This window comes from Sminthopsis crassicaudata, chromosome 5 (genome assembly GCF_048593235.1).
Source record: "Sminthopsis crassicaudata isolate SCR6 chromosome 5, ASM4859323v1, whole genome shotgun sequence".
NCBI lineage: Eukaryota > Metazoa > Chordata > Mammalia > Dasyuromorphia > Dasyuridae > Sminthopsis > Sminthopsis crassicaudata.
Genome location: NC_133621.1, coordinates 25,859,269 through 25,885,967, shown reverse-complemented (window position 1 = coordinate 25,885,967; position 26,699 = coordinate 25,859,269). Strand labels below are relative to the sequence as shown.

General features: G+C 41.8%; 1 protein-coding gene across 4 annotated transcripts in view; it reads left to right on the top strand.

The window, feature by feature from the left end:
• RARB (retinoic acid receptor beta) overlaps positions 1 to 26,699 on the top strand; it is a 713,488-nt gene that overhangs the window by 541,595 nt on the left and 145,194 nt on the right. Inside the window, exon 1 of one of the 4 annotated variants that reach the window (XM_074268513.1) lies at positions 15,864 to 16,114. The exons of 2 other annotated variants lie outside the window; for them this stretch is intronic. Coding sequence is in view for 1 of the 2 variants with exons in the window: in XM_074268512.1 (XP_074124613.1) it covers positions 16,326 to 16,482 (157 nt within the window). In the remaining variant the exon portion in view is untranslated. One more of the 4 variants, XM_074268512.1, reaches the window with a different exon arrangement.

Below are 26,699 nucleotides of genomic sequence, written 5' to 3'. Positions count from 1 at the left end.
ACAAACTCCCCATCCTTCCTTTGCGCCATTAGCAAAGCCGGTTCTGCATGGAGGAGGCAGGAGGCAGTTTTAAGCATCAATGGATGGCCACTTATTCCTTCCAAGTGAGCTCATTAAGACCTTTATGACTCAGAGTGTCCTTTGAGGCCCTAAGATCAGAAAGCACAAGAGAACTGTTGCTTCCGGAAAGGCCAGTTTTTCTTAGGGGTCCCTCGGGGCATCCTTGATCGTGAGCCCAGGTTCTGACAGAGGAGAACTCTGGGAACATCAGGGGTGCTTCTTTGTCTTTGAAACCATATATTGTCTGCCTCTGTGATGACATTTCCCATGCTATGTGATGGAAAAGACCTCTCCATTTCTTAGAGCTGAAGTGGGTAGGAGTGACTGAGACACCCAAAGGCTGCCATGGGTAAGGTCGACTCCTCATTGGACATGAGGGAGCCAGAGCTCAAGGACTGGACTGAAGATTTTCATCAATAACCCATCACTAAACATGAAATGCCCACCCTGTCCCAAGCCCTTAGCTAAGTGCTGGAATGTACTTCAGAGGACCTGACAAATCCAAATTGGCTGGGAGCATCCTGGTAGCCTCCGGAATTGAGAGGCAAGAAAATCTGTGTGATCCTGGGCAAGTCACTTAATTGCTCTGTGATCAGTTTTCTTATTCATAAAATGGAGACAATAATGGTAATACCTATCCCACAGAATTGTTATAAGGATCAAATGGGTTATTTATATATTATGTGTGTGTGTGTGTGTATATATATATATATAGAGAGAGAGAGAGAGACAGACAGACAGACAGACAGACAGACAGACAGACAGAGAGAGACAAAGAGAGAGAGAGAGAGAGAGAGAGAGAGAGAGAGAGAGAGAGAGGAGAGAGAGACAGAGAGACAGAGAGAGAGAGAGAGAGAGAGAGACAGAGAGACAAAGAGACAGAGAGAGAGAGGGGGGGGGAGAGGGGGAGAGGGAGAAGGGGAGAGAGCGCTTAAAATGCCATATAAATACCACCTATCATTGGGTTCATTTATGTTCAGTCATTTTTCATTTATATCCAACTCTTTGTGACCCCATTTAGGGTTTTTTTGAAAAAGATACTGGAGGGATTTGCCAAGTAGACCTTAGTAGTGGTAAGAGTTGTGGTGGGGAAAGGAAATGAAAACTCATTAGATTAATTTAGGGAGCTTGATCATCACAAAGAGAGAAAGCATTCCAGGCCCAGGAGAAAACGGCTGACTGGAGCCAATGAGTAGATTGTCTTGTTCATGGAATAGCCATGGGTCAAAGAGAATGTGGAAAGATACAGGAAGATGGGAAAGATGAGGAGGAAGACTGCGGGGCTACGCAAATCTGGAAGAGTCTGGCCCTGTTCTTCCATCCAATGGGAAGTTTCATTTTTGAACACACTTGCATTGATAAGACCACAAATCCATTGGCATATTAACTTCCTCCCTTTAAAACCATTCCAGATTATGTATTTTCTTCTCAAGCTGGACCCAGATTTGCCTCTTTTGTCTTTCTTGACAGCTACTAAAACTTGCCACTACTTAACCTGCTTGCCCTTTGCTCATCTGATTGAATGAATGTCATTCATTTATTTTTGCTATTTCAGTATTCTTCAGATGGATGTTCCAGCGAGAGAATGAAGGCTAGCCAGCATCCCCATAAATAATGAATTCATCATCTCCATAAGTGCCGAACCATGAGCTCATGGCAGACTTGTTTACGGCAGCACAACCTCTGCAGAGGGGTACAGAGAGATCGTTATTCCTCATGGGGGACAGAGAGTTGTTTAGCAAACATTTGTCACCCTCTTTTTCATTCAATCTTGAGGGCTTAAAGGATGGAAGGACGAAGTGACATTAGACACAATCCTGCCTTCACAGACCTTATAGTCCAAGAAGGTGTAGAAAATACATCATCGAATACCAGTTACGAGAGATTTTGGTATGAACGAAAGATCCAAAATGCCGTGAGAAACTTAAGGCAAGATGATTTCTCCTTGGAAAAATAGGAGTATTGGAAAGGTGTCTTAGAAGACTAGAAATCACAGGGAGGATTCTTGGATACACCCTAATTTCCATTCTAGAACCCACCCTCTCAAGACTTCCACATGTACTCGAAAGATTGCAATTGTAATTATTCTGTAATTCCTTTTTCTATTAGGTTACAACATCGTCCAGACCATCTGGGTAATGTTGATGTTAACTGCGCTCCATCATTAGCTTTGACAAACGTCCGAAGAATTTTAAAATATTGACAGTGGACTCTGGGATGACTGCTTCTGATCGCTGATGTTACAGCGACTAGTTGTTCTTTTGCTCAGTCAGGGGCTGAGCTTCTTTTTATTTTCCAGGACGTATTTCGAAATGATTATGTTGTCACAATCAGGAAGGCAGCCCAGTTGCTCAATGGAACAGTAAGGAGGGTCTCTGGTAGCCAGTAATTATGGTCTCTCTTCCACACTGTGGCTAACCAAACCTTAAAAGCAAAGATGGCCTAGGCTTCCGATCTGTTGTTCCTGAATTGGAACGCTGAGGGTCAGAGGAGACTTCGCTAGAACAGGGGAAACTGACTAAAAGGCGTTTTTCCTCTATATTCTCTTGTTTTGTCCATGCTCCTGGAGAGTCATAAAGCAGGCTCTTATCAGCCATTGGAGGTGTTAAGGCATAGGAAGGCACCAAGTCCGGGGTCCAAGGTAGCTATTTCTTTGACAACGTCTTCTGGGACATTTACTGTTCTCCCTGATTTCTCAGTGCTGGAGATCATCGGGAAACTTGTTCTCAAACTTCTCCGGCGTGGGACTCATTGGAGCGCCGAAGAGACCTTGCGAGTCCCTTGTCCCACTCCCTCCGAAATTATCACCAGAAATAGTAGGAATATGGCCCTGCTTTCCCTGAGACAGACATCAGTGAGATAGTGCCTGCTTTTTATTAAGCGTGATTAACAAATTGTTCTTGCCAGAAACAAAAACATTGCCATTTTAATTGTATAAGGACAAATGCTCGCGTGGAGCCAACTTAGACCATTACTTGTCTCTGGCCCCCCAAAAGGAGCCCTGGTTTGGAGCACTTCAGAGGCCTTTATCGTGTTGTTGTGAGAGGCAGGAGAAGCAACATTGTTATTTAAAAAAAAAAAAAAATCCACTTTTCCCAGTCTGCCACATGCGGAATGTCCTCATCAATGAAATTCAAAGCACCAGGTCTTGGTCATGGAATTCATTGTTTTTAATGATGCCTTATAATAATTCTTTCTTATTTTATTGTATGCACAGCAGGGCCGAGCTGATTGCCTGAAACATGGACTCATTTTTTTTAACTGATTTAAGACTTGTCACTTTTCCCCTCCCTTCAGTCCATTGCTGTAGACAGATTGAAATGACTGGCACTCTCCCGGTGGTTCTAGCAGAAGCGGGTGGATCTGGGGTATCTCTACCAGGAATCACATGACCCTGAGACTGTAGTGGGTCCACGATTCACAGCCACTGAATGATATCAGACTTAAAGAAGGGGCTTCGTTTCAAGGAGAAGCTGAGGGTCGTTGGAAGCACTATACAACTTCCCAAGGACCATCCAGCCTTCTCAAGCTTTATGTAATACTTACTGGTAGGGAAACCTACCAAAACTGGGCCAAATTCTTCCTCCTCGATGTTGTTTAGGTTTTGTGATTTCCCTAGAAAGTTGGGGAGCTAAGAATTTAAGTTTTCAAGTCGAATCTGTGTGTATTTATTAAGCACCTACTATGTTTCAGGCTTGCCAAAGAAAGGCAAGGGACAGACATGGTCTCCGAGGGAGATCCAAAACCAAACAACTATTAAAAAGAAAAAAATATATACATTTAGAATAAATTGGGGATGATCGGCGGGGGAAGGCGTGAGTATTGAGAGGGGTTGGCAATGGCTCCTTATAGAAGGGGGGACTTTAGCTGGCACCTGAAGGAAGCCAGGGAAGACAAAGATGAGGAGAATTCCTGGCCCTGGGGACTACCAGTGGATTCTGGGTCCTGTGCCAAGGACATTAACGAGACCCGTGTCCGTGGACCACAGGGAAGAGCACTGGACCAGCAGGGGATGAAGGATTTAAAAAACCAAATGGAAGGTTTCTTAGTTGATCTTGGAGGTTCTAGGGAGCTGGAGTTTCTTGAATGGTGGGAGGGGCCGGGGCCAGATGCACTTTGGGAACATCCCTCAGACAGTCCAGTGGAGGATGCACAGAGAGGCTGGCAGACCCACGGCAGCTGCTGCAGTAACTGAGGCAGGCGGTGATGGGGTCCGCTCAGTCCCAGAAGGGAAAGGGGACATCAGGGACATGGAAGGATGTCACAAGGGAAGGGGGATGGGGATGCAAGAGTGTGAGCCTGAGGGTCTGAGAGGACTCAGTGTCCTTGACAGGAACAGGAAAGTTAGGCAGGGAGGAGGGCTCGGAGTGGGGGGAGGGAAAGTAATGAGTTCACTTTGGAACATGATGAATTGAAGATGTCAGTGAGACATCCAGCCTGAGACTCCCAATAGGCAGTTGGAGATTCGAGACAAGAGGTCAAGAGAGAAGTTAGGGCTGGATAAATAGATCTGAGAATCGTTTCCAATTGCCTTTAAATTACGCAATTATGAATTAACTAACAAGCTGGTTTTCTTATTGTGCCTGGAACATCCTAGACATTATATAAATGCTTATTCCCATCTCTTTCTCTTCCCCCCCCTTTTGTTGTTCCTCCCACACACTCTGTGTCTGGTCTCTTTCTCAATACTGGAATGAATTCCCTCTTGTCTCCCGTGCTTTAGAATGCCTTGTATCCTTCAAATCTCAGTTCCAATGTCACCTCCTACATGAGATCCCCCTCCAACTATATCTCCTATCCCCCCATCTCCTTGCATCTTTTTTTGTATATACCTATATATCTTTTTTTGTATATACCTATATACCCCAAGAGAGCTTACATTTGTATTCCCAGCTCCTGGCACACAGATGGTGCTTAATTCATGCTTATTGGTTGGTTGATTACTTTATTACTGTATATGAAGCACTATGTTTGATTTAGCCAATGGATGAGAAGTATGACCTTGAACTTTGTGAGTATAGGGGAGAGGAAAACCATTTTCTTCTATACTGTCAACGTAACACATTGTATATATATGCTTTTATTATAGATGTAATGTGTATGTATATATTTGTGTGTATTTATATATGTGTAAAATTATATATGTTTGTGTATATGTATATACATTATGTATATGTATTATATATATATTTCTCCCTCTTACCATGATCTCCGGGGCCTTTTAATTGGCTGTTTGTGGCCCCCTTTGCTCTCCCCATTAGACTATGAAGTCTCCCCCTTCCTTTTTTTTCTGTTCAGATCCTCTGCTTAATTTTAGCTACATTTTTTCTCCATCTGGCTCTGTCGTGTACATGCTCTTGCCTTCCCTTCCCTGAAGAATCTGCTGGAAATTCCTTTGAGTTTTCTTTTCCCCTTTTCTCAAAGCCTTTTGTCTTGTTCAGAGAACTTGCCCTCATTAGCATTTCAGATCCAGGGGTGCTGCCTAGTGATCCCCATTAGATCCTAGCTTGTTCCCAAGCCACAACCTGATTTATTAAACCCATTTAAACTAAAATCCTGAGCAGTCTATCAAGAAAAACTTTTTGGGATGTTCTTTTCCTAATAGTTCTAGACATCTGATGGAAAAAAAATCCAAACATGACTAAAGAATTCTTGTTGCTTAGCACAGTGCCTGGCACGCAGTAGGTGCTTAATACACATTTACTAACTATTGTTCTCACCATCGAAACTTCCTCTTTCTTTACCTTGTATTCCAAGATGTCCAGAGCTGCCTTTTTATTGTCCTCTCTGTTAGTAGCATCCTGATCCCTCTCTTTCCCTTTACCCCACTGCTGTGCCTTCCTCCTGAGATAAATAGTAATAGCAATAATAATATGGCAAATATTTCTATAGTACCCACTATGTGTTAGGTACTTGACAATTTTTACTTCATTCGATCCTCCAACCACCCTGGGAAGCAAATGTTGTTATTGTCCTCATTTTATAGATGAGGAAACTGAGTCAGGGAGAGTTTAAGTGCATTGCCCAGGGTCATACAACTAGAACAGTCATTTCTTCCACATCAGACATTCCCCATCTTGGTTTTGAGATATTGTATACTGGCATAAGAAATTAAATAGGAATTTGGGGGAGTTTTGTAGAAGCTACCAAAAAACATGCAAGGGCATGCATGCACACAACACAGAAAAAGTTGAGAAGCTCAGAAATGCATATGATATTGTGTACAATGTGTTTTATTGTATAGTAGTAATATAGTGTAGTCTCGTATAATATCTCCCCAAATTTTACAACTAGTTACTGTAAACACCTCATATAAAATAAAGGAATTATTTAGGCTTCTCTGATATGAAAGGAAATTCAGATATTTTACATGGATTTTCTAGATCATGAGGGGGCCATGTGTCCCTTTGTTCCAAGGGCACCGGCCTCCATACTGTCTTTGGCACAGGACACTGAGAGTTTCCACTGACTGTTCCCACTGCCAGGAGTTCTGTCTTCCCTGGCTTCCTTCAAATCCTAGCTAAAGTCTCCCCTTCTAATATATAATTCGAAAGCATAACTCCATGTGCCAGATTTGAACTCAGGGATTCCTGATTCTAGAACTAGCACACTACCCACTATGGCCTCTTCTTTTTATGCTGTATTTATCATATTTATTCACATTTTTTATTTTTTTCTCCATCAATAGAATGTAAGCTTCTTGAAGGTAGTGACCATATTTTTTGCCTTTTTTGTGTCCCTAGCTCTCAGTCCTTGGCACATAGTAAGTGCTTTATTGATTGACTACAGACAGACCTACTTATGACAAATTGGCATGTTTTTCTCCTGGGGGTTCAGATTATAGTCAAATGCTACATCTATTCTGCCTTTCTGTTTATTTTCCTTTTTAGATATAGATCTAGGGCTTTATGGCGCACACAAAACCATATTTCTTACATTTAAAAGGATTGTAATTGAGCTATTTTCCCAAGACTGCACATGATAACAGGTCAGGAGCCAGAAAATCCAGTTTTCTTTACTGATTTCAGATACAAATTCAAGGAACATACATAAAGTTCCAGTATGATGCCATGGAAAGAATGTTGTGTTTGAGTTTGGTTTTGTTTCTGCCTCTAATAAGAGGCAAAAAAAATAAAATAAGAGGCAATGTAAATAAGAGGCAATAGCCTGTGTAATTTTAGACATGACTTCAGAGTTCTTGGTTTCCTCATCTGTAAAATGGGCAGATTGGAGCGGGTGATCTCCAAGGCTTTTTCTAGTTCAAAATCTCTGATCCAATGAGTATGATCCTCAGCACCCTCCCCCCCACCATGCGTGAAAGTAGAGTGCTAAGGATAGTGTCCAAACTTTGTTCTGTGTGACCTTGGAGGGAAGGGGTTGCTGCCTTTTTCTTCCTCTCAGAGAACTCAGTTTCCTCAGCTGTAAAATAGGGGAGTTAGACCAGATTCAGCTCAAAATCTATGTTATTTCATGGGATTTACAGACTAGTGTTATAGCATGGTGAAAAGTGGGTTGGAATGAGGAAGCCTCAAACTCTCATTTTGGGAAAGTCATTTAACCTCTTTCAGTCTCACTTGCTCATCTTTAGAATGAGGGTTTTGGATCTCTGTCCTCTAAATCCCTTCCAATCTGGCTCTACAATTCACCAAAAAAAAATGAATAAGTATGACTACAAATGTGGCAAGTTAATAGTTTTGGAGAGGGAGAATAAAAGTCTTTACCAACAGGAGAGGGGGAGAGAAGGGGAAGTTCCTGGGAGGAGATGCCCTTTGATTTAAAGTTTAAAAGCTATATGGGGTTCGTTTGATAACGAGGAAGAAGGTGGACATTACAAAAATGTAGGAAAACACAGGGCAGGCTCAAGGAACAGATATACAGACACACTGACATACAGAATAGACATACAGACACACTGACATCTGGACTGATTTTTGTTTAATGCCTTATGACTCTTTCTCACTTGGTTTGGGAATTGTAAACCAGGCATGATGGCTTTCCTTTGTAGAATGTATTAACGTGCTTTAATGAAAGATTTTCTGGACAGGCTACCTAGAGTCATTGAGCAATATGTTATTAAATTCTTCATTTCCTCTCTTATTACTAAAATAACCTTTTAAAGCCACATAATAACCACTATTAGTTCACATAATCTCGTAAATGAAGCACTGAACGATGAATTAAGATGGAAATCGCAATTACAGTTTTGCTTGTCGTTGTTTTACAGAATGGCCAAGGAAAGACCTTTCAAGGTGCCTCAGTTTCTCCTTAAAAATGGAATTATATTTCATCATTTGGTGCCAGTATTTCTTTTTAATTTTTTTTCACAAAGATCTGCCTTCTCTCCCTCTTCCTTCACTTCTTCCCCATTAAGAAAACAAAAAAAGCAAAGTCCATTAATTACAATCACGTGTAACCAAGAAAATTTATTCCCATGTTGGTCGTGTCTAAAAAAACTTATGTTTCAATATGCATTCTGGGTCCATCACTTCTCCATCAGGAAGTAGGTAGTTTATTTCCCCATGAGTCCTGTGGAATCATGGCTTGTGCCAATATTTCTAGTGACTGCCAACATAAGGCATAAAAGAGCTTAGTCCATTATAATATTCACCCATATAAAATGGGATAGATAATGTAGTTATAATGATCCAGGCAAGTAACTGAAAAATCTCTGAGTTGGTGTAAAGGAATTCTTTCCAGGATCACTCCTTTCAGAGGCGGAGGTGGACTGGACCTGGGATTTCACTGATATAGGGCACTCTTGGTGAGAAAAGCCCCTCTTCCCCTATAGGTCATCTTCTGTTATGCAAGCTGCAAGCTTAGAGATTTGCCTGAGGGCACCAAATATATCCAGGCACAAAATCACATTGGAACTCAGTTCTTCCCTGCCCAGATGCCCCCATGTTATGCTGCCTCTCATTCATTGTTCTTATTTGTAATTCCTAAATAGAATTTCCATAGATATCATTTCCCCTAGCTTTTAGTTCTCTACCTCTCAAAATTAATCTGTTCTTACTTTGCTTAAATCCTTTCCTATAGATTTCTACATATTGTCTCCCCTGTAAAAATGTAAATGCTTTAGGGAAATGGCTGTTTGGATTTTGTCTTTATAAACTCAGCCTTTTGCACTGTGCCCAGCACTTAGTAGGCATTTAATAAAATACTTATGACTTGATTGGTTTTTACATAGGAGAGAATCAGGGGGAAGAAGGGAGTAAAGAATAGAATCACAAGCAGAGGAAGACAACTGGGGATCTGCCCCGGTGTGCTGAAATTTGGAGAGTGAGGGCCCAAACTTAACAACTGATTTTTCCACTTAACTAGCAAGACTAAGTAGTCAAAATAAGAAGCTATATACTGCTAATAATGTATGTGTGTGAGCCAGTAGGGTGACAGACACCCCCAAAATTAATTTTTTCTCAATTACTCAATTTTCTAGATTAATTTCTCACTAATTTATTCTCTGGATTAATTTATTTTCTGGATCAATGTCTTGTTAATTCATTTTCTGGATTCATGGCCTATTAATTTGTTTTCTGGATTAAAGTCTTGTTAATTTATTTTTTAGATAAATGTCCTACTAATTTATTTCAGGATCATGCATTAATTTGCTGAATTAATCTCACTTTCCCCATTATGAATTTTACAATTGATTTGAAAGTGAAAACACTACATTTGGCTAGGTGGGAACATCTTCGGATTGAACCCTCACCCTTATGTAGGTCCTGGCAAAAAAGGGCATTGTGAACCCCCCGAGTGAGAATCATTGGTACTCTCAAAGAAGACAGTTGTGATTTGGAGGCAGAAGGATGTGGGTTTAGTAGCTCCGTGGCTCAGGACCTGACTGACCTGGGCAGGAGTTTCATGTATCTGAGCCCAGTTTTTCATCTATAAAAATGGAGTTGGGCTGGATGGTCTCCGGGGTCCTTTTCATTCTCTGAATCTATGATCTCCCTCTATCAAAGAGAGGAAAAGCTTATAAAAGGAAACCCTTGAGAGAAGGGATAACCAGGAAGGAACAAAGTGGTGGAAGCCCAAAATGGAGAGAGGATGTAAGCTGGCCAACCCAGCCTCCCCTAATGACTCACCAGGCAGAGATCATAGCTGTTGAGAACATCAGGCCCCTCAGGTGGTAAGTTGTGAGCATGACTTTATTAGCAGGTGTTCTTTATGAAGGGCTGGGAATCAAAGGCAGGGCAGGAGGAGTACCTGGCTAATCACTGGTCTTTCTCCCAGCAACTGACATGTAGGAATTTGGGCTTGTCAGAGTTGAAGCAGCAATCTCGGTGTCTGGGATTCAGGGGAAATACCGCTAGGCTCTCTCTGTTTTCCCTTCTTAAATATGCCCATCACTCACCACTAACCATTTACTCCGCTGTCAAAACTGCACCGAGAGGGATTTAGAGGAGATTAGTAGGAAAACGCATGTAAAGGAGCAGAGGGGGTTTTAGGAGCCTCCCCTCGCCCCCCGCTTTTATTTCCAACGGGAGGCCTTCGTTTTTGCATGCCTTGTCCGAGCGGCCTGAGATGGATAAGTCTGAGCCTGTGGAAAGCCCTTCTATTTAGACATCACATTCTACCGATTTCGAGCAAGGCCGTCAGTAAAGCGGGTATGGCACGAAAGCTCTAGGTCTCAGCACGGCTCTCCAGTTCCAACATGCTTACCGTGCATGATTTATGGGCCTTCATTCCGGACTGTCCAGTGGATAATGGCTGTACAAAACCCAGAGAAACAGATGTAGGCCCCGAACCTGGGCGATAAATTTTTGGTTTATGATTATGGGTTTCAAATGTGCTATGTCACTCTGACAAATATTACTGTAACTCAGAAACAGAATGGGTTTCTCCCACTGGCTCTAACTTGGGTTTTGGCATTTGTTGTCAAGAAGACTCTTGTCATAAAGTTTGTCGAGCGGTTCACGAAACAGGGAAAAGGAGAAATGAGTCGGTCAGGGTCGTGGAATGTTATTTCAAGTACTTCCCAAAGGGATGATTTGGATGGACTTCTTTCTTATTTGAACACCAGAATTTAGTGGGTATTTAAAATGTGGGCTGAGAGTTTTTATTTCATTTTTGACAAATGAACAAGGCAGCTATTTGCTCTTCACTCCTAGATATTTAGCCTGAAATGATCTCTAGTTAATCGTTAGATAATTATGATTTATTCTGGTACCTCTCCCTTAATTTGGCTTAAGAGGATAAATTTGGGAAAGAGAAAGGAGTTGGAGGAAGGGAATATAAAATCTAAAATCCCTTCTCACAAAAGAACTACATAGCATATGACAAAATCATGGGACTTTTTAAATAAATTAATACTTGAGTTAATCAATAATAGTAACAGTTGTTATAAGTATAATTAATTCATCATGGAAATGATGAATTGACTAGCTAATATGGATGCATTAAGGAAAAGCTATCTTATTCTACTCACAAGTATTTAAGTGCAAATTACTGGCATTTCATTTCCAAAGTGGCCATGGAGCCTTCTATATTTTGGAGAAACTCCAAGAATTCAGTTCGATTTAACAAGCATGTATTTTAGCACCTATAATAGGGTGTGTGAAGAGAAAGGGAGCTGTGCCAGATACTATCTTTGTATAAAAAACAAACAAAATAGTTCTTACCCTCAAAGAGCTTACACTCTTCTAGGGGAGAACACACACATACACATATATGAATATATACACACACACATACACACATTCACAAACACAGAGACACAAAAGAAGGGGAGGGGAGGGGAGGAAACAGGTCAAAAAGGGTCTTTTGGAAGATGGGATGCTTGTAGTAAGCCTTCAAGAATTAAGGATTTCAAGAGATGGAGTTAAAGAAGTAAGTCATTTTAGTCACTGGATACATCCTATATGAAAGCAAGGATAAAAAATATAGAATGGCAGGAATGAGACCAGTTTGCTTAGAATACTAAATACTTGAGGGGCAATAATGTGAAATCAGTCTAGAATAGAGGTTTTTAACTTTTTGTATCATGAGCCCCTTCTTATTTGTTTTTAAATGAAGAAAATAAATAGGACTATAAGAATAGTTAATTATTAATCAATAAAAATAATTTATTAAGTGCCTACTATGTGCTAGAACTTGTGCTAAGTGCCTGGAGATTCAAAAAAGGGGAAAAAGATTCCCTGCCCTCAAGGGACTTAACAATGTATAGAGCCTAATTATATTGAAATACAGTCTATAGGTAGGAATCATGTGTAATCTAACAGCCAGTGTAATAAATAGTGCCAGTATCACAATTTTGAAATAGTGATAAGCATACGTATTTTGAGGTAGAATTGATTAGTCTTAGCTACTGGATGGTTTTGGGAGAAGAGGGAAAGTGACAATCTGAGGTTGGAATGATGGTTAGATGAGTGGATGGTGGATGATGATAATCTCCAAAGAATCAGGGACGTTGAGGAGAGGAGGAAAGTTTTCAGAAATTCTCTTATAAAGTGAAACCTACTTTGTTGAGGGGAGGTCATTTTCCTCCTTTTATCACAAAACAGGGTCTTTATCAGCAATTGGGAGAATGCTTGCTATATTTTTGGCTATATTTTTTGGCCACCATTCATGACTTTAGGGAATAAAGACACAGTTCTCTTCTCCAAAAAGTAAAACCTTAGAGGCAGCTAGATGATGCAATGGATATAGCACCAGTCCTGGATTCAGGGAGACTTAAATTCAAATCCAGACTCAGACACTTAACATTTAGTAGTGTGTGACCTTTGTCAAGTTTCATAACCTCAACTGCCTGAACAACAACTAAAACAAATCAAAAAAAGAAAAAGAAAAGAAGTTATATCAGTTCTGTCACTTAATGGCCTTGTTTACATTCACACCTCCATTTTTTTTACAGAATAAAAGGGTTACATTGAAACAGTCTCCTACGTCCCTTCCAGACCTCAATCATCTGACTTGAACTTATAGATTTTTTTATGACTAGAAAAAAAATCTTAGGGATCTCTCTTTGGGGATGTCATAGTGCTTGCACTCCATTTTGAAATCTGCACCCCTCTTCCTCCAGGAAAGGAAACTCCCCACCATTGTCTTTGTAAAATCTTCTCCCGTGGAAACCTTATACTTAAGTCCTTTGTACTACATTTTAGACCATAGCTGCTTATATCCCTTATATACCTGCCTAATAACCCATTGGAGGTCATTATTTTAAATTATTTTAAATTTCCAGGGAACTTGGTCAGGGGTGAGGAAGGGATTGTTAAAAGGGAATTCAAGGTTATGGATTCTGTGTCCTAACATAGAAATGGTATCATCTAGTATCTTTAAAATTATCTTAATGAGACAAAGTTAGATACTGGACATTGTCCTCTTGCTACCTGGGTAGTCAGGAAACTCATTCTTGAAGTTTTTCCTAAGTCTCAAAATCCTAGCTGGATGAAGAGCACAGAGATGAAGCCAGTCTTGGACAACTAGATGCCATGCTATGTCCCTCCACTCTGAGAAGTGATCTCTGCTTGGGGTTTTGCCGCTTAGGGTGCAGTGATCTCCTCCTTCCTTTCCTCCAGACTTACTTTTAAAGCTCAATTTGACAGAATGCTTTGAGTTTTAAGAGCAAGACTCTTCAGTTCACCCCATCCCCAAAAGGCTGGAAAATGGGAGAAAAGGCTGGAAAATGGGAGAAAAAGCTGTCTTTTAAATTTATCTACTGGATATTTCATTCCGTGGCAGGGCGAGTTGAGGAAACTAGCCATCAGATGACCTAATGGTCTTTCTGTAGCCTTTTTTGTGGGGTGGCAGGAGATATTTGGAAATTGCTGCACCCCTCTCACATAGTTGGTTGTGGATTTGGGGGTTTTGGGGTGCATTGTTTAGTTTTCTTTTTTTGTGTGTTTTGGTCCTTTTTTTGCTGAGGCAATTGGGATTGAGTGACTTGCCCAGGATCACACAGCCAGGAAGTGTTAAGTGTCTGAGGTCTGATTTGAACTCGGGTTTTCAAGGCTGGTGCTCCATCCATTGCACCACCCAGCTACCCCGATTGCTTCCTTTTCGAAGTGAGGTCCGTATTTCACAGCAGAGTCCTAAAAAAAAAAAAAAAAAGAAAGAAAGAAAAGAAAAAGAGAAAGAAGAGAAAGAGAAAGAAAAAGAAGAGAAAGAGAAAGAAAAAGAAGAGAAAGAGAAAGAAGAGAAAGAAAAAGAGAAAGAAGAGAAAGAAAAAGAGAAAGAAGAGAAAGAGAAAGAAAAGAAAGAGAAAGAAAAAGAAAAAGAGAAAGAAGAGAAAGAAAAAGAGAAAGAGAAAGAAGAGAAAGAGAAAGAGAAAGAAGAGAAAGAAAGAGAAAGAAGAGAAAGAGAAAGAAAAAGAAAAGAAAGAGAAAGAGAAAGAAAAAGAGAAAGAAGAGAAAGAGAAAGAAAAAGAGAAAGAAGAGAAAGAGAAAGAGAAAGAAAAGAAAGAGAAAGAGAAAGAAAAGGGGAAAGAAGAGAAAGAGAAAGAAGAGAAAGAGAAAGAGAAAGAAAAAGAGAAATAACAACAACCACCACCACCACCCAGGCAGATTCCTGCAAACCAGAGTTCAGACTTGGCTACAGTACCCCAAATGTCTAATTTGTATCTTTAATTATAAAGGTTGGAAACAAACACCCCTGGGGCATGACCCGGGGTCACGGAGTGGATTGTGATTTGGAGGGGAGCCTTGGGATTGATACTCAGATTATATCTAATTTCGCCCCGGATAGATTTAACCACAAGTCCATTTCACCGGCTCGAGCCTCAGTTTCCTCCCCTGTAAAATGAAGAGATCAGAATGTTTCATGCAAGAAAAAACGCCTCGAGTCTGGGGCCACAGCCACCAAACCGCAACCTCGAATGATTTCTGGCGCCCCTAAAAGAGTTGTAGCCGCGCGCACGGTGGAGTGGGAAGAACGCTGGGACTTGGGGGGAGAAGAGGCGGATTCAAATCCTGCTTGGGTCCCCAGCAGAGCCTTGGGCCGCACTCTTCAGAGCTCTGGGTCTCTATCTCCTCACTTGCAAATGAGCGGTCTGGGTGCGTGCAGGCTTCTTCGCCTGCGGCGCTTAGCGGCGTGCTAAGCCCGGCACTGGGGAGGCGCTTAATAAGCGCTTGTTTCGGGGGCTTCCTCCCCTTCTCTGCACCTCCGAACGGGTCAGAAATCTGCAGCATCCCCGGCCCGGGAGGCATCTCGGAGTGAATGAATGAATGCATGCGCACAGTGTGCCTGGCATCCCGGGGGGACTCGGAGGGAGGGGGTTGTCAGATGCCCAGAAAGACCTAAAGAAGGGGGAGATGATGTGGAGAGCCCCCGTTGTACAGTTGTTCGGGGACCCGGCGGCCTCTGGGGGAGCGGGGAATACATAAGTTGCAAGGAATGTAACTGACAGAGGGGCGCACGCAGGGGGGAGGGGGAGGGAGGAGAGAGAGGGGAGGAAAAACACATCTGAAAGACAGAAAAATCAAATAAAAAGGGAGAGGCGGCTTTGCCCAAACATTAGCCAGAGGCAGCCTTTTCTGCGTTTTCCCTTTCCATTTAAAAAAAAAAAAAATCGAGCTTGTGGGGCGGGAGGGGGCCGGGGGTGGAGAGGCCGGTAGTTGCGGCTTTGTTTTGGGAGGTGAGGGGTGGGCAGGAGCCCCCGATCCCGCCCGTGGCTGCCTGCAGCCCGGCTGGCTGCTTTTGCAAGGCTGCAGGGCGATTTTAAGCTGTGTGAGAATCCTGGGAGTTGGTGATGTCAGACTAGTTGGGTCATTTGAAGGTTAGCAGCCTGGGAAGGGTTCATAGAAAGTTCACTCGCATATATTAGGCAATCCAATCTTTCATTCTGGGTGACACAAGGAGTAGGAAGTGAGCTGTTCAGAAGCAGAAGGATCTATTCTTTGCAGAAGGGGGGGACCCGAGGTTCCCCCTTCCGAGGCGCTGGACGACCGGGACTCCGGGGACCGGGACCGCCTGGTCCAGAGCGCCGAAGGCAGCCTCCGCTGGGGACTCCGCGTGGATCCGGGGGGGTTTCTGGGGGCGTTTCCCCGGCCCCGGCCCCTGGCATTGGCCCCGATCCCCCCCGCCCCGCTGGATTGGCTGAGCAGCCTGGAAAATGGTAAATGACCATTCGGATCAATTACAGGCTTTTAGCGGTGTTGTCTGTCATAATTCATGATTCGGGTCTGGGAAAAAGACCAGCAGCCCAGCGTGCCAAGAAAGGGGCAGAGTTGGATGGAGTTGGGTGGACTTCTCCCGTGCCTCCTGCCTCTCCACCCCTAGAGGAGAAAGCACTTTTGCAGACATTCAGTAGAGAGAGGGGAGAGACCATGTTTGACTGTATGGATGTTCTCGCAGTGAGCCCTGGGCAAATCCTGGACTTCTATACTGCGAGCCCGTCTTCTTGCATGCTCCAGGAGAAAGCCCTCAAAGCATGCTTCAGTGGATTGACACAATCAGAGTGGCAGCGCCGGCACACTGCTCAATGTAGGTCCCATGCTTTTCTGTGTGTGTGTGTGTGTGTGTGTGTGTGTGTCTGTGTGTGTGTGTGTGTGTGTCTGTGTCCTCCAGGTGTGTGTGCGTGCGCGCGCGTGTGGAAGTGGCCCCACCACCCGGCCCCCGGTCCTCCTTGCATGCAATAAAGATGGAATTGCTAGGACAAAGGGCTGGTTTATTTAATCCTGGTGGAGGAGCGAGCTGTCCTCGGCACCCAAGATCCTGAACAGTGCTTTTAGTCCCCTCCACGTCCTGTGTCCCCATCCAAACATCTCTGGGGGGAACAGAGTTTCGGATCTCTGCAAAGACAGGGGAGGAAAAAAGTTACAGATGGGACTTGGACAGGTTTTCTCCTTGCACTTCTGAACTCAGAAGCAGATGGAGAGACAGACAGCCAGACAGCCAGAGCGCTAAGTTCTCCAGCCTTGGGGATGCCCCAAGAGAGTGCAGAGTAATGCAAATAGCGTTTGCCCCTCTCTCTGGCCAGGGGCTGGATCTGCTCTGGGAGCTCATGGAAAGCGAGCTCCCCGAGCCAGATCCCCCTCTCCTGTTTGCCTCTGCCTGGAAAAGGCAATATTTCTTAGCCCTGACCCCGCTGCCAACTTTCTGGCTGACTTTGTTGCTCTAAGAAGTGGCTGTTTTGCTAGAAGACTCCCGGCCACGAACACCCCGTGTGTTAGGCCATCAATTATTTCCATATCTGGAGCTTCAGGCATGGGGGGATGGAAAGGAGGGGGAGGAAACTCTTTTGCCTGGTAGCTAAGTGAAGGGATGGGGAGGTGGGGGGGATGCATGTATTGACTATTTGGTTATCTGATCCTGACGCTGGCCGGGCTGAGACTCTCAGGAGCGGGCGGAACGGCCCGGCCTGGAGCTTGAGAAATGACCCGGAGGACGGGGATCTCCCACCTCCGAGCCCTTGCCCCGGGGAGCCCGCAGGATGCTTCCCCGCCCTGACACTGATTTAGATCAACGACCCAGCTATCTATCACGAGCTGTTTTTAGCACTTTGCTTGACATTCGTTTGGAACCTTAGTCCGCAACTCCAGCTCCACGTTTCCAAGCTGCAATTGCTCAGGGAGTCGGTTTAGCTGGAAGGACGTGTAGTTGGCCCTCGGGTGGCTGGGGAAAAAAACACCCGAGGTTTAAACTTGCTCCTAAACTTTTCTGGCCTCAGTGATCAGCTGGGGAGCTGGCCCCAGGGAATCACTCTGGGGGACGGGTAAAGATCTGCAACCGCTGCGTGCCCGCAACGCGGCTCTTTCATATTCTTCCCTCCTCCCCCCGACCCTTTACCACCCCCACCCCCCACTCCCCCCCCAGCCCTGGGAAGAAGGCTTTGCCACCCGCAGCCTTTGCAAGGCTGGATTGTCCTCCTGGAGCTCCTTCTGAAATGCATCTTCTTTTGTGATGGGCATTCTCTCTCCCTGGGAACTGGGAGCTTTGGGAGATGGCTTTCTGCTCTCTTCCCGCTCCCCCCACCCCCCAACTCCCCATCTTAGAATTAGTCTCTCATTGGCAACGAAAACCCGGCTAGCAATTCCAGGAGCCCGCCCTGGGAATCCTGGAAACTTTTTTTTTTTTTTTTTAAATTTCTAAGACTGGCCCGATGCAAACAATTTCTCTGCAGGGGAATTTGCAGAAAGGGGCTAAATCTGCATCTAAGACAGCCTCTGCAAGTTAGGAGACCCAATAAACGTTTTACAGAGTTTTTCCTGTTTGGTAATTGACCCCAAACATGCCTATTAAGTTGTAAGAGCAGGGAAAAATGCTTTGTTTGCTCTAGCCCAAGTTAAACAGAGGATTTGCCTTATCTGGGGAGAGCTATTGGTAAATGTGTCATTCGCCTAGGGCCAGAAGATAAGAAGGGAGTGTTGATTACTGCAAAGTTCAGCTAATCAAAGAAGCTTGCATTAGGAAGAGTAAATAAAGAAATTGGACAAAGGGATCTCAGGAATTTCAGCTTGTCCTCCCTTCCCCCCTCCCCATTTTTTTTTTTTTAATTTTTTTTTTTGCAAGCCATCCTATCGGCCTCTGGGTTGTTGAGTCTCACCGCTTGAGCCCCAACTTAACCTGAAGGGAAACTAAAGGATCTCGAAAATATTAGCTGAGCTCTACAGATTTTCTTATCGTCCCAACGCTCCGTCTTAACTGTTTACAAAGTTGATAGGGCAGTTAGAGCCTTTAAAAAGGTTGGAGATAGTATTCTAGGAAGTGTGCCCTGGTCCCATTTGTAACCACAGTACCAATCCTCTCTGATCGCAAGGCTTATCAAAATAGTCTGTCTGTGTGAAGGGAGCTGGGCTGAATAACTGCAGTCTCTTCCCCCTTCCTTTTCCCTTTTGTTTTACGAATGCCCAGATCTTAAAGAAATATATTTTTTAAATGAAATTTGGGTTTTTCCGACAAAGGAAATGCCGAATAGAGGTTTTACTCTTGTAAATTCTGGAGACAACAAGGCTGAAATTCGCAAAGCAATCTGAGGCTCAGACTCCGGAGATTCCTTTGTAGGGTGCTGGATTTTTTTTTTTTTTTCCTCTCTCTCAAGTAAAACTTTCAAGATTAGAAGTTAACTTGGTTAGCTGTTTCCTTCCCTCCTTCCCCCACCCTCTCCTCCTTTATTTTGGTTCAGGCGGAAAAATTATATTCGGGACAGCTGTTGGCTCAGGGCCTCTGAATTGCCCCCATGGAAAAATGCAGAGTCGGGCTTGGGTGGATACTGAGGAAAAGCAAGCTCCCGGCAGACCTTGCCTTCTAAAATGCCCTGGAAGGGTGATACCATCCTGCCCCGGGACACAGTTGCGAGATTTCTCTTCCCTTATCCTGTGGGAAGGGGTCTGATGGCTCCAGATGTTTATTACCTTAATTCTATTGTTCAATATCCGTGTAGATTTCACTATGGTTAGTTTCAGTGGAATCACAACTAGAATCACTTCTTGGGACATTTTCCTTGTAACTTTCACAACCAGCAAATATTAGGATTTTTTTTAAACCTGGTAAAAAAGCATTAATATATTTTTTTTCTTGGCTAAACATGATCATTTTCCAATTTAATGAGATTTTTATTATTATTATTATTATTTTTTGGCTAAACATGTTCATTTTCCAATTTAAAGAGAAAGGCTATTTAAGACATACTAGGGGTGAGTCATAGGATGAGAAAAGACCTTTCCTCCTATAATTGTGACCTAAATTCTAAGGATTAAAAATATCTAAATCTTGTCACTAGGAGATAGAAAAATGGGGTCAAAGCACCCAAATTGGACAGTGCCCAGACTGACTGCTAGCTTCCCCTCCCAACTGCATTTTTGAATAGAAACGCTTCTTAGAAAAGGCTCCACTGTTATTTTAAAGTGGGATATAATTTTCTGCTTCTCAGCAACATGAGTGTAGTAACTCATACCATCAGAAATAGGAGATGATGAAAAGGGACTTTAGCTGAAACCTGAAAGACAGCCCAGGCAAGGGAGTGTTTAAAGAGAGAAGTTCAGCTATGTAAAGTAGTGAAGTTTTCCTTCCCTATTGGGGATTTAAAAAAAAAAAAAGGCTTTAGTAATGCAAACAGTTACATAAATTGATCAGTTGACAGACTTTATTGATCTGGAGTTTGGGTAGAAAAATTGTTCCGAACTTTATTGTTTTGCATGAAACACATAGAAATGTAGGATTCTTTAGGGAAAAAAAAATAGGAGAAATGGAGAGCTCCAATGAGATTCAGATTTCCCTTGGTGTAGGACTCCTAGCTAATTTAGAACTCCAAGATCTGATGCTTGCAGAACCAGCTTTGTGGGACATAAGCCTCCTGGCCTGTTAACAATGATAGGACACTTCTGATAAAGTGCCTGGAATGTGTCAAAACTTGGGGTTTCCATTTCTCTCTAGAAATGGACCATCCCATTTTCTTCTTAATTGAGACATTTTCCATTTTCTTCTAAGATCTAGCTGGGAAATATCTCCATTCATTTTTACCTAATGAAGAAGGAGGTCTAAGAGGGGAGATTTGATTTTATACAGTATATCTGCCTTTTAGGTAACTAGAATTTCTTTTATTCAAGTCCTGGGGATATTGAGGAAAGAGAAATAACAGCGTATTGCCCGCTTTTCTTCATTTGTCTTTCTTTCTTTCCTGTGCTGTTGAAAGAGAATGATAAAGTTGAGATACTTATGGGATTTGGAGATGGGATCTGAGTTCAAATTCTGATTGTGCTACTTATCTAAATGACCTTGAGCAAGAGAAGGCTGGATTTTAAGTTCCTCATCTGGAAAAGGAAGGCTGCTAGTCCTGATGATGTGGCCCTGGTGCTTACTGTGTGACCATGGGAGATTCAGTCAACTTCTCAGAGTCAAGATTTCTTTTTATTAAAAAAAAGGGAGAAATATGGACTAAATGGCCTTTAAGATCCTTTTCAGATTCTAGATCTGTGATGTTATAAACTTGCCATTTGATCTTTAAAATAAATGGCCTCCAGCTCCCAAACAATAATCTCTGATTTCTAATTGTCCCATACAGTTCTGGATCCATGATCCTACCTTCATTATCCATTTTCCCATTCCCAGTTTCCTTCAGCATTTAAAGAATGCACACTGGATCCAAGGCCCTCTGGGAAGAGCCCACAGCACAGATGTCTAATACAGCATTCTTGCCTGATCTCCTGGAATTTGTTTTTTTTTTTTTAAATCAGGTTTAAATTCAGAAGAAAGGAAGGAAGGAAGGAAAAATGAAATTTTGGATAGAGAATCTAAATTCCTAATTGGGAAATTGCTGTTATTTTCTTTTTTTAGAAATTTATTTATTTTAATAGTTTTTATTTACCAAATATATGCATGGGTAATTTTACAACATTGACAATTGCCAAACCTTTTGTTCTAATAATCACTGTTATTTTCAAGCAAGTTGAATTTACTAAAAAAATATCTATAATACCTAGTTTCAAAATGGAGACTGATTCAAGTTTATTAAAACCTTCTTCACCCCATGAGTGTGTGTGTGTGTGTGTGTTTCTAGAAGGTTTCTTGATGAATTTTATGTTCGTGCTAATTCACTCTAATACAATCAGTATAATACTGATGAATAAGTATTATACTTTAAATGTTTTACTATAAATTCATTAGACTAGACTCAGTTAGCTGAGATGCTTATAGAATGGATTTTCTGGGTGATTGAACATTCTGGTTAACTGAATGTGGGCTAATCAGAAAACTCTTTTTGAAGTAACCCTTGGTGAGAAGAATTCTTAATTTGTCAGTTCATTTTTCCAATTCAGTGTGTGAGATATTTGAGTATAATTTTACCTTTTTTTCAAGTGTGAGTGTTTTTCCACTTAAGTCTTCATTTCAAAAATGAATTCTTATAAAGTCATATTAGCTCACCTTTAGATTATCACTATAAAGTTTGCAAGTGTTTCATACATTCTCTTATTTGAGCATCAGAACAGCCCGATGGGGGATGCTATTATCCCCATTTTATAGGTGAGGAGACTGAGGTTCAGAAGGCTAAATGAAGTATCCATCATCACACAAGCAGAAAGGGTTTGTGGTGGAATTTGAACGAAGGCCCAGTGCAGGCCCAGTATTTTGCCTACTGTATGATATTTCCTCTCTGCCTAATAGCCCATAGTTAGTATAAGAGATTATCATCAGTATTTGCTGACTCTCTAGGGGCATACATGAGAAGTTGTGGGAGCACAGGGCTTAACTTTATAAATGAAGAAACTGAGACTCAGAGAAGTTGAACGATTTACGGGGGGTAATATGAGGGAGTAAGAGCTGAAAATTCCAACACAGATCCCATGACTCCCAACTCCAAAGTACTTGGCATTAAATAATCTGCTTTAAGGAGAGACAGAGATACAGAGAGAGAAGGGAAAAGAAGGAAGAAGGAAAGAAAGAGAAAAGAAAAGAAGGAAAGAAAGGAAAGAAGGATGGAGGAAGGAAGGAAAAGAAGGAAAAAGAAAATCAGACACAAAGTGTTTGCATTGTTGTTATTTATCTCTTTCTTTAAAAGGATAAGGTTTAGGAGGAGGAAAAAAAAAGGTTAATCAATGTCTTCTTACTATAGTGATATGTAGGTAATTTCCACCAAACTAACTTATCAAAGAGCAGATGAGGTACCATGTGCCATCTGCAGGGTCTAATAATATGCTGTATCAATCAAGATATTCCTCTGCATTCTGGCCTCATTCCTGGGGCATCATTATCTTATCTCTAAAAGCATAAACTGGTGTGTGTGTGTGTGTGTGTGTGTGTGTGTGTGTGTGTGTCTGACTCCTTTATTAAGGACTGGAAAACAAAGTTACCCACATTCCCTCCTGCTTGAGAAGAGGAAGGCTGAGAGCAGAGAGCAGACACAATCATTGTTTGTAGCTGTTAATGATCCAGGATCCAGAGCTCTGCCAGGCCGTGGCTTTGCAGAATTCCGTGGCCGTGGATGGTGGGATGCCGCAAGAGCATTATCCAGAAAGAATACACTGCTTAGCCTTGTTTGGATAAGAAGAAACGGTGTCTTTCCAGATATTAGTGACTTTTACTTGAATGCTTTTTCTTGTTGGGGGATATGGTTTCTAGAGTGGCTGATAGGGGAGATGGTCTAGAGAAAATAAATCTAAGTGGATTTAGTGGCAGGTGGGACACATCATCATTTCAAGAGGATTTGTCCAATAGAACTTAGGGGTTGGGAGAGGAAGAGGAGGAGAATAAAGTGAATCACAGTGAATTCAGAAATAACAAGCATCTTGTTCATTTCCTAGTCCTCAGTTGTCATCCACTTCCATGGGATTTCTGACAAGACATCCCGGTATTTACTATTTATTTTCTATGTGGACCTAAACGTGGAGTGGGGAAAGTAAAACAATTCTTAAATCCCTGTTTGATTTTATATGGACTTAGATCTCCTCTTCTGGCTCCCCAGTAGCAACTTCAAAGCTTTCCTTCTCCCTGTTCACAAGTATTAGAGCCTCTATTGGCCAGTCCTTCCTTTCTGAGCCATGGTTCTCATGTACTGGATTCCTTTCCCTGAAGGTCCCCTTACGAGGTGCATGATGGGGAGGGAGGGAATCCATAGAAATCCTATGCATCATATAGATTAGAAAGCTATGTTGTCAGGGTCAAAGACATTTCCTTTTTTTTCCTTTGGGTGTCAGAACAGGAGTTATTTTTTTAATATTATTTATTACTATTATTTAGTTATTTTTCTAATATTCCTCAGGTCTATTTGGATGTCTATTGTCGACTTTCCTCTTGCTCTCTGCAGAGTCAAATTTTATCCAATCAGAAATATAATCTATGAAATCACTTTGGTGGAAATGATGTAGAGAAGACCTATTTAGATTAGATGATTATGTCAGCTGAGTAGAAATGAAAATTTCGACTCCATCTATCCCAATTTACTGAGCTTTCAACAGTAAACAGGGACTTGGTGCTGTTAAGAATAAAAAGGGGAAAAACCTTCCAGAAATATTAAAGCTTTCAGGCTACGGTACCTTTGTCTCATCATCAAAGACCATAATTATAAAAGGCTGCTGTGGTGGAGATCGGTTCAAAAGATTTTTAGGGCCTGGTCTATTGGAAAGCTTGGGGGCGTAATTAACCAAAATGGAAGTAGATGCAAGTGAAATTTTGTTCCTGATGTTTTAATTTAGTGCAGTCCCGCCATGTGTTATGGAAGAGAATTCTTAAAGGCAAACATAATTATTTCATTATGGTCTTCAGAATGCCTTCATTGGCTTTAATGACAAGAAGCTGCCGAAGAAGCCATACATTTTAATTAGTCCTCCTTATATTTACATCAGATAAATAACAAATAATTGATGAAAAACAAGTCTTCGGAATGGCTGATTTCACAGAGAGCGCTGGTTACAGTTTAATGATGAAACATTTCTCTTATTGCTTTGCATTTTAATTATCTAGACATTACGGTAGTGGTGCCATCGAGCTGAAAAAGCGCCGTTTCCAATTCATTACAGTCACAAGTAATGCATAAGAATCTGAAGCCAAAAAAGGTGGTTTGAAGTCTATTTCCCACAAAGTCAATTGCCAGTGCCGTTAATTTTAATAAGTTTGTGAACACATGTTTATATCGCTTTGAGCCTTTGTAGGTTTCTTCCCTGTTTCCCCATGAAAACCAGCTGGATTTCCACACCTGTTTTACTATTATAGCAGCTTCTTCTGTATCTTTTCTGCCTCCCTTCTGCTTTTTCTAAGGGTTTCCAAAGAAACAGCTTTGCCAGAGGGAATGGGAACATTCACAAGCACCCTTTTCTTCCATTTATGGGCCTCTTTATCTTTGATTTTATAAGAAAACATAATTCACATGATTCACCCCTCATGGTGTACGGAACACTAATTGTTATTATTGATTTTAAATTTCACCACCATTACAAGTAACCCAGATGACTGGCAGATAAAGAGTAATAACCCATGGAGTTCTGGAACTGTTTCGTGTTTGTCTGTAGTACTTTATGTAATCAATATTAACTGCCCCATTGAAACTAACTGCTGTATCAAATAACAGTAAATCAAATGAATGTGCTTACAGGTTATTTATTGAAAGCTTTAATTGTTCACTGGGGCCCTGCTTATCAGAGGAAATCATGGAAAAGTGGAGATGAGATGACCCAATTTGAATTTGCAAGAAAACTGGAATATGGAGTCCGAAGGACCCTACCACACCCCTTTGGTTCCTGTGGCAGGGATATTTAAGTGCCTCAGAGTGGGAAGAAAGGCTCCAGTCGATTCAAGACACATATACTAGATCCCTACTGTGTGCTGAAAAGTTGACAGAGAGGGATCAGATATTGTTCCTGCCTTCAGGGAGCTTACAATCTAGTAGGAAATGTGGGGCAGATACAGGAAGAACGATGCTGAAAGGCAGAATGGGATAAAGGTTGTAGGAGAGATGCAAGTTGAATCTTTGGGGGGTATAGAAGGAGAAATCCCTTCTGGCTTTGCCTGAGAAGAGCAGGGAAGATGGAAGAAGTGCCATTAGTTCAGGACTCTGAAGGACTAGATTTAAACATGTGGAGATGTCTGGGCAGGGAATTGAGAGAGATCTCAGATGGAGGAAATAGAAACATATTAAATCACAATGTTATTTTTAGAGTGTGGCAAAAAATGGCAGAGATCCTTCCCAAGTGTAATATATCCCAGTCGAGGGATGGGAAGCTGTACAGAGTGGGGTGGATCACCAGGAAGGAATGATTTCTTTATGCTTAGACATGAGTCCACATTATTGGTGCCAATTTCTTCTGCTACTCCTCAGCCATGCTCACCAGCTACTTATTGATCTATGCCATCATTTCTCAAATGGGCAATAATAATTACTGTATTGGAGAGTAGGGTGAGGTATCGGAACTCTTCATCACTCACTAGGGCTTCAGTTTTATAGATCATAACAGATTTTCATCACAGTCATTTCTAGATATATCCCATTTCCCACACCAAATGATCCCTCCCTTGTAACAAAGAAAAACACTTAAGCTAAACCGGCCAGCCATAACGGGATTCTGACAGGAGAGGCAACCTTTCAAACCTGTAATCTCTCTCACTTCTCTGTTGAAAAGAGGGAGGGGCTCCGTCACCTTTTCTAAAGGATAAAAATGAAGTCATTAAGATTCTAGAGTTCCTCTAATTTTCCTTAGTGGGGTAGTCTTAGTTCTGCTGACTTTATTCTTTATCACATCCTGAAGCTTCCTATTTTTCTTAGAATTCTTCCTGTTCACTATTCTTTTTAAAAAATCTTTATTGACTTGTTTTTGTAGCACTTTGATGTCCAATATTTAATTTTATTATGCTTTTAATATTATCATAGCTTATATTTTCATAATAATAACCACCAACTCTAAAAAGTTGATCTATTATTGCAGTTAGTGCCTTGTCGTTGTTTGGAGATGATCATGAGTTCTAGAAAGCTAGAATCCTTTCTACAGGTAAAAAATATGTTCTCTCAGGTACAGTTAATCAGGAAAGATCTTTAATGAGAGCCTTGGCACAAAGTGAGTGTTCATTAGCCTAGTTTAACTAAGAGCAGATTTTAAAATTTATTCTTAATACACATTGCTTTATGAATCATGCTGAGAGAGAAAAAAGCAGAAAAGGGAAAAACCATGAGAGAGAGGGGAAAAAAAAACAAAAAAGAAGTGAACAAATTTGTTGATTTACATTCAGTCTCCTTAGTTCTTTTTCTGGATGTAGGTGCATTTTCTGTCCAAAGT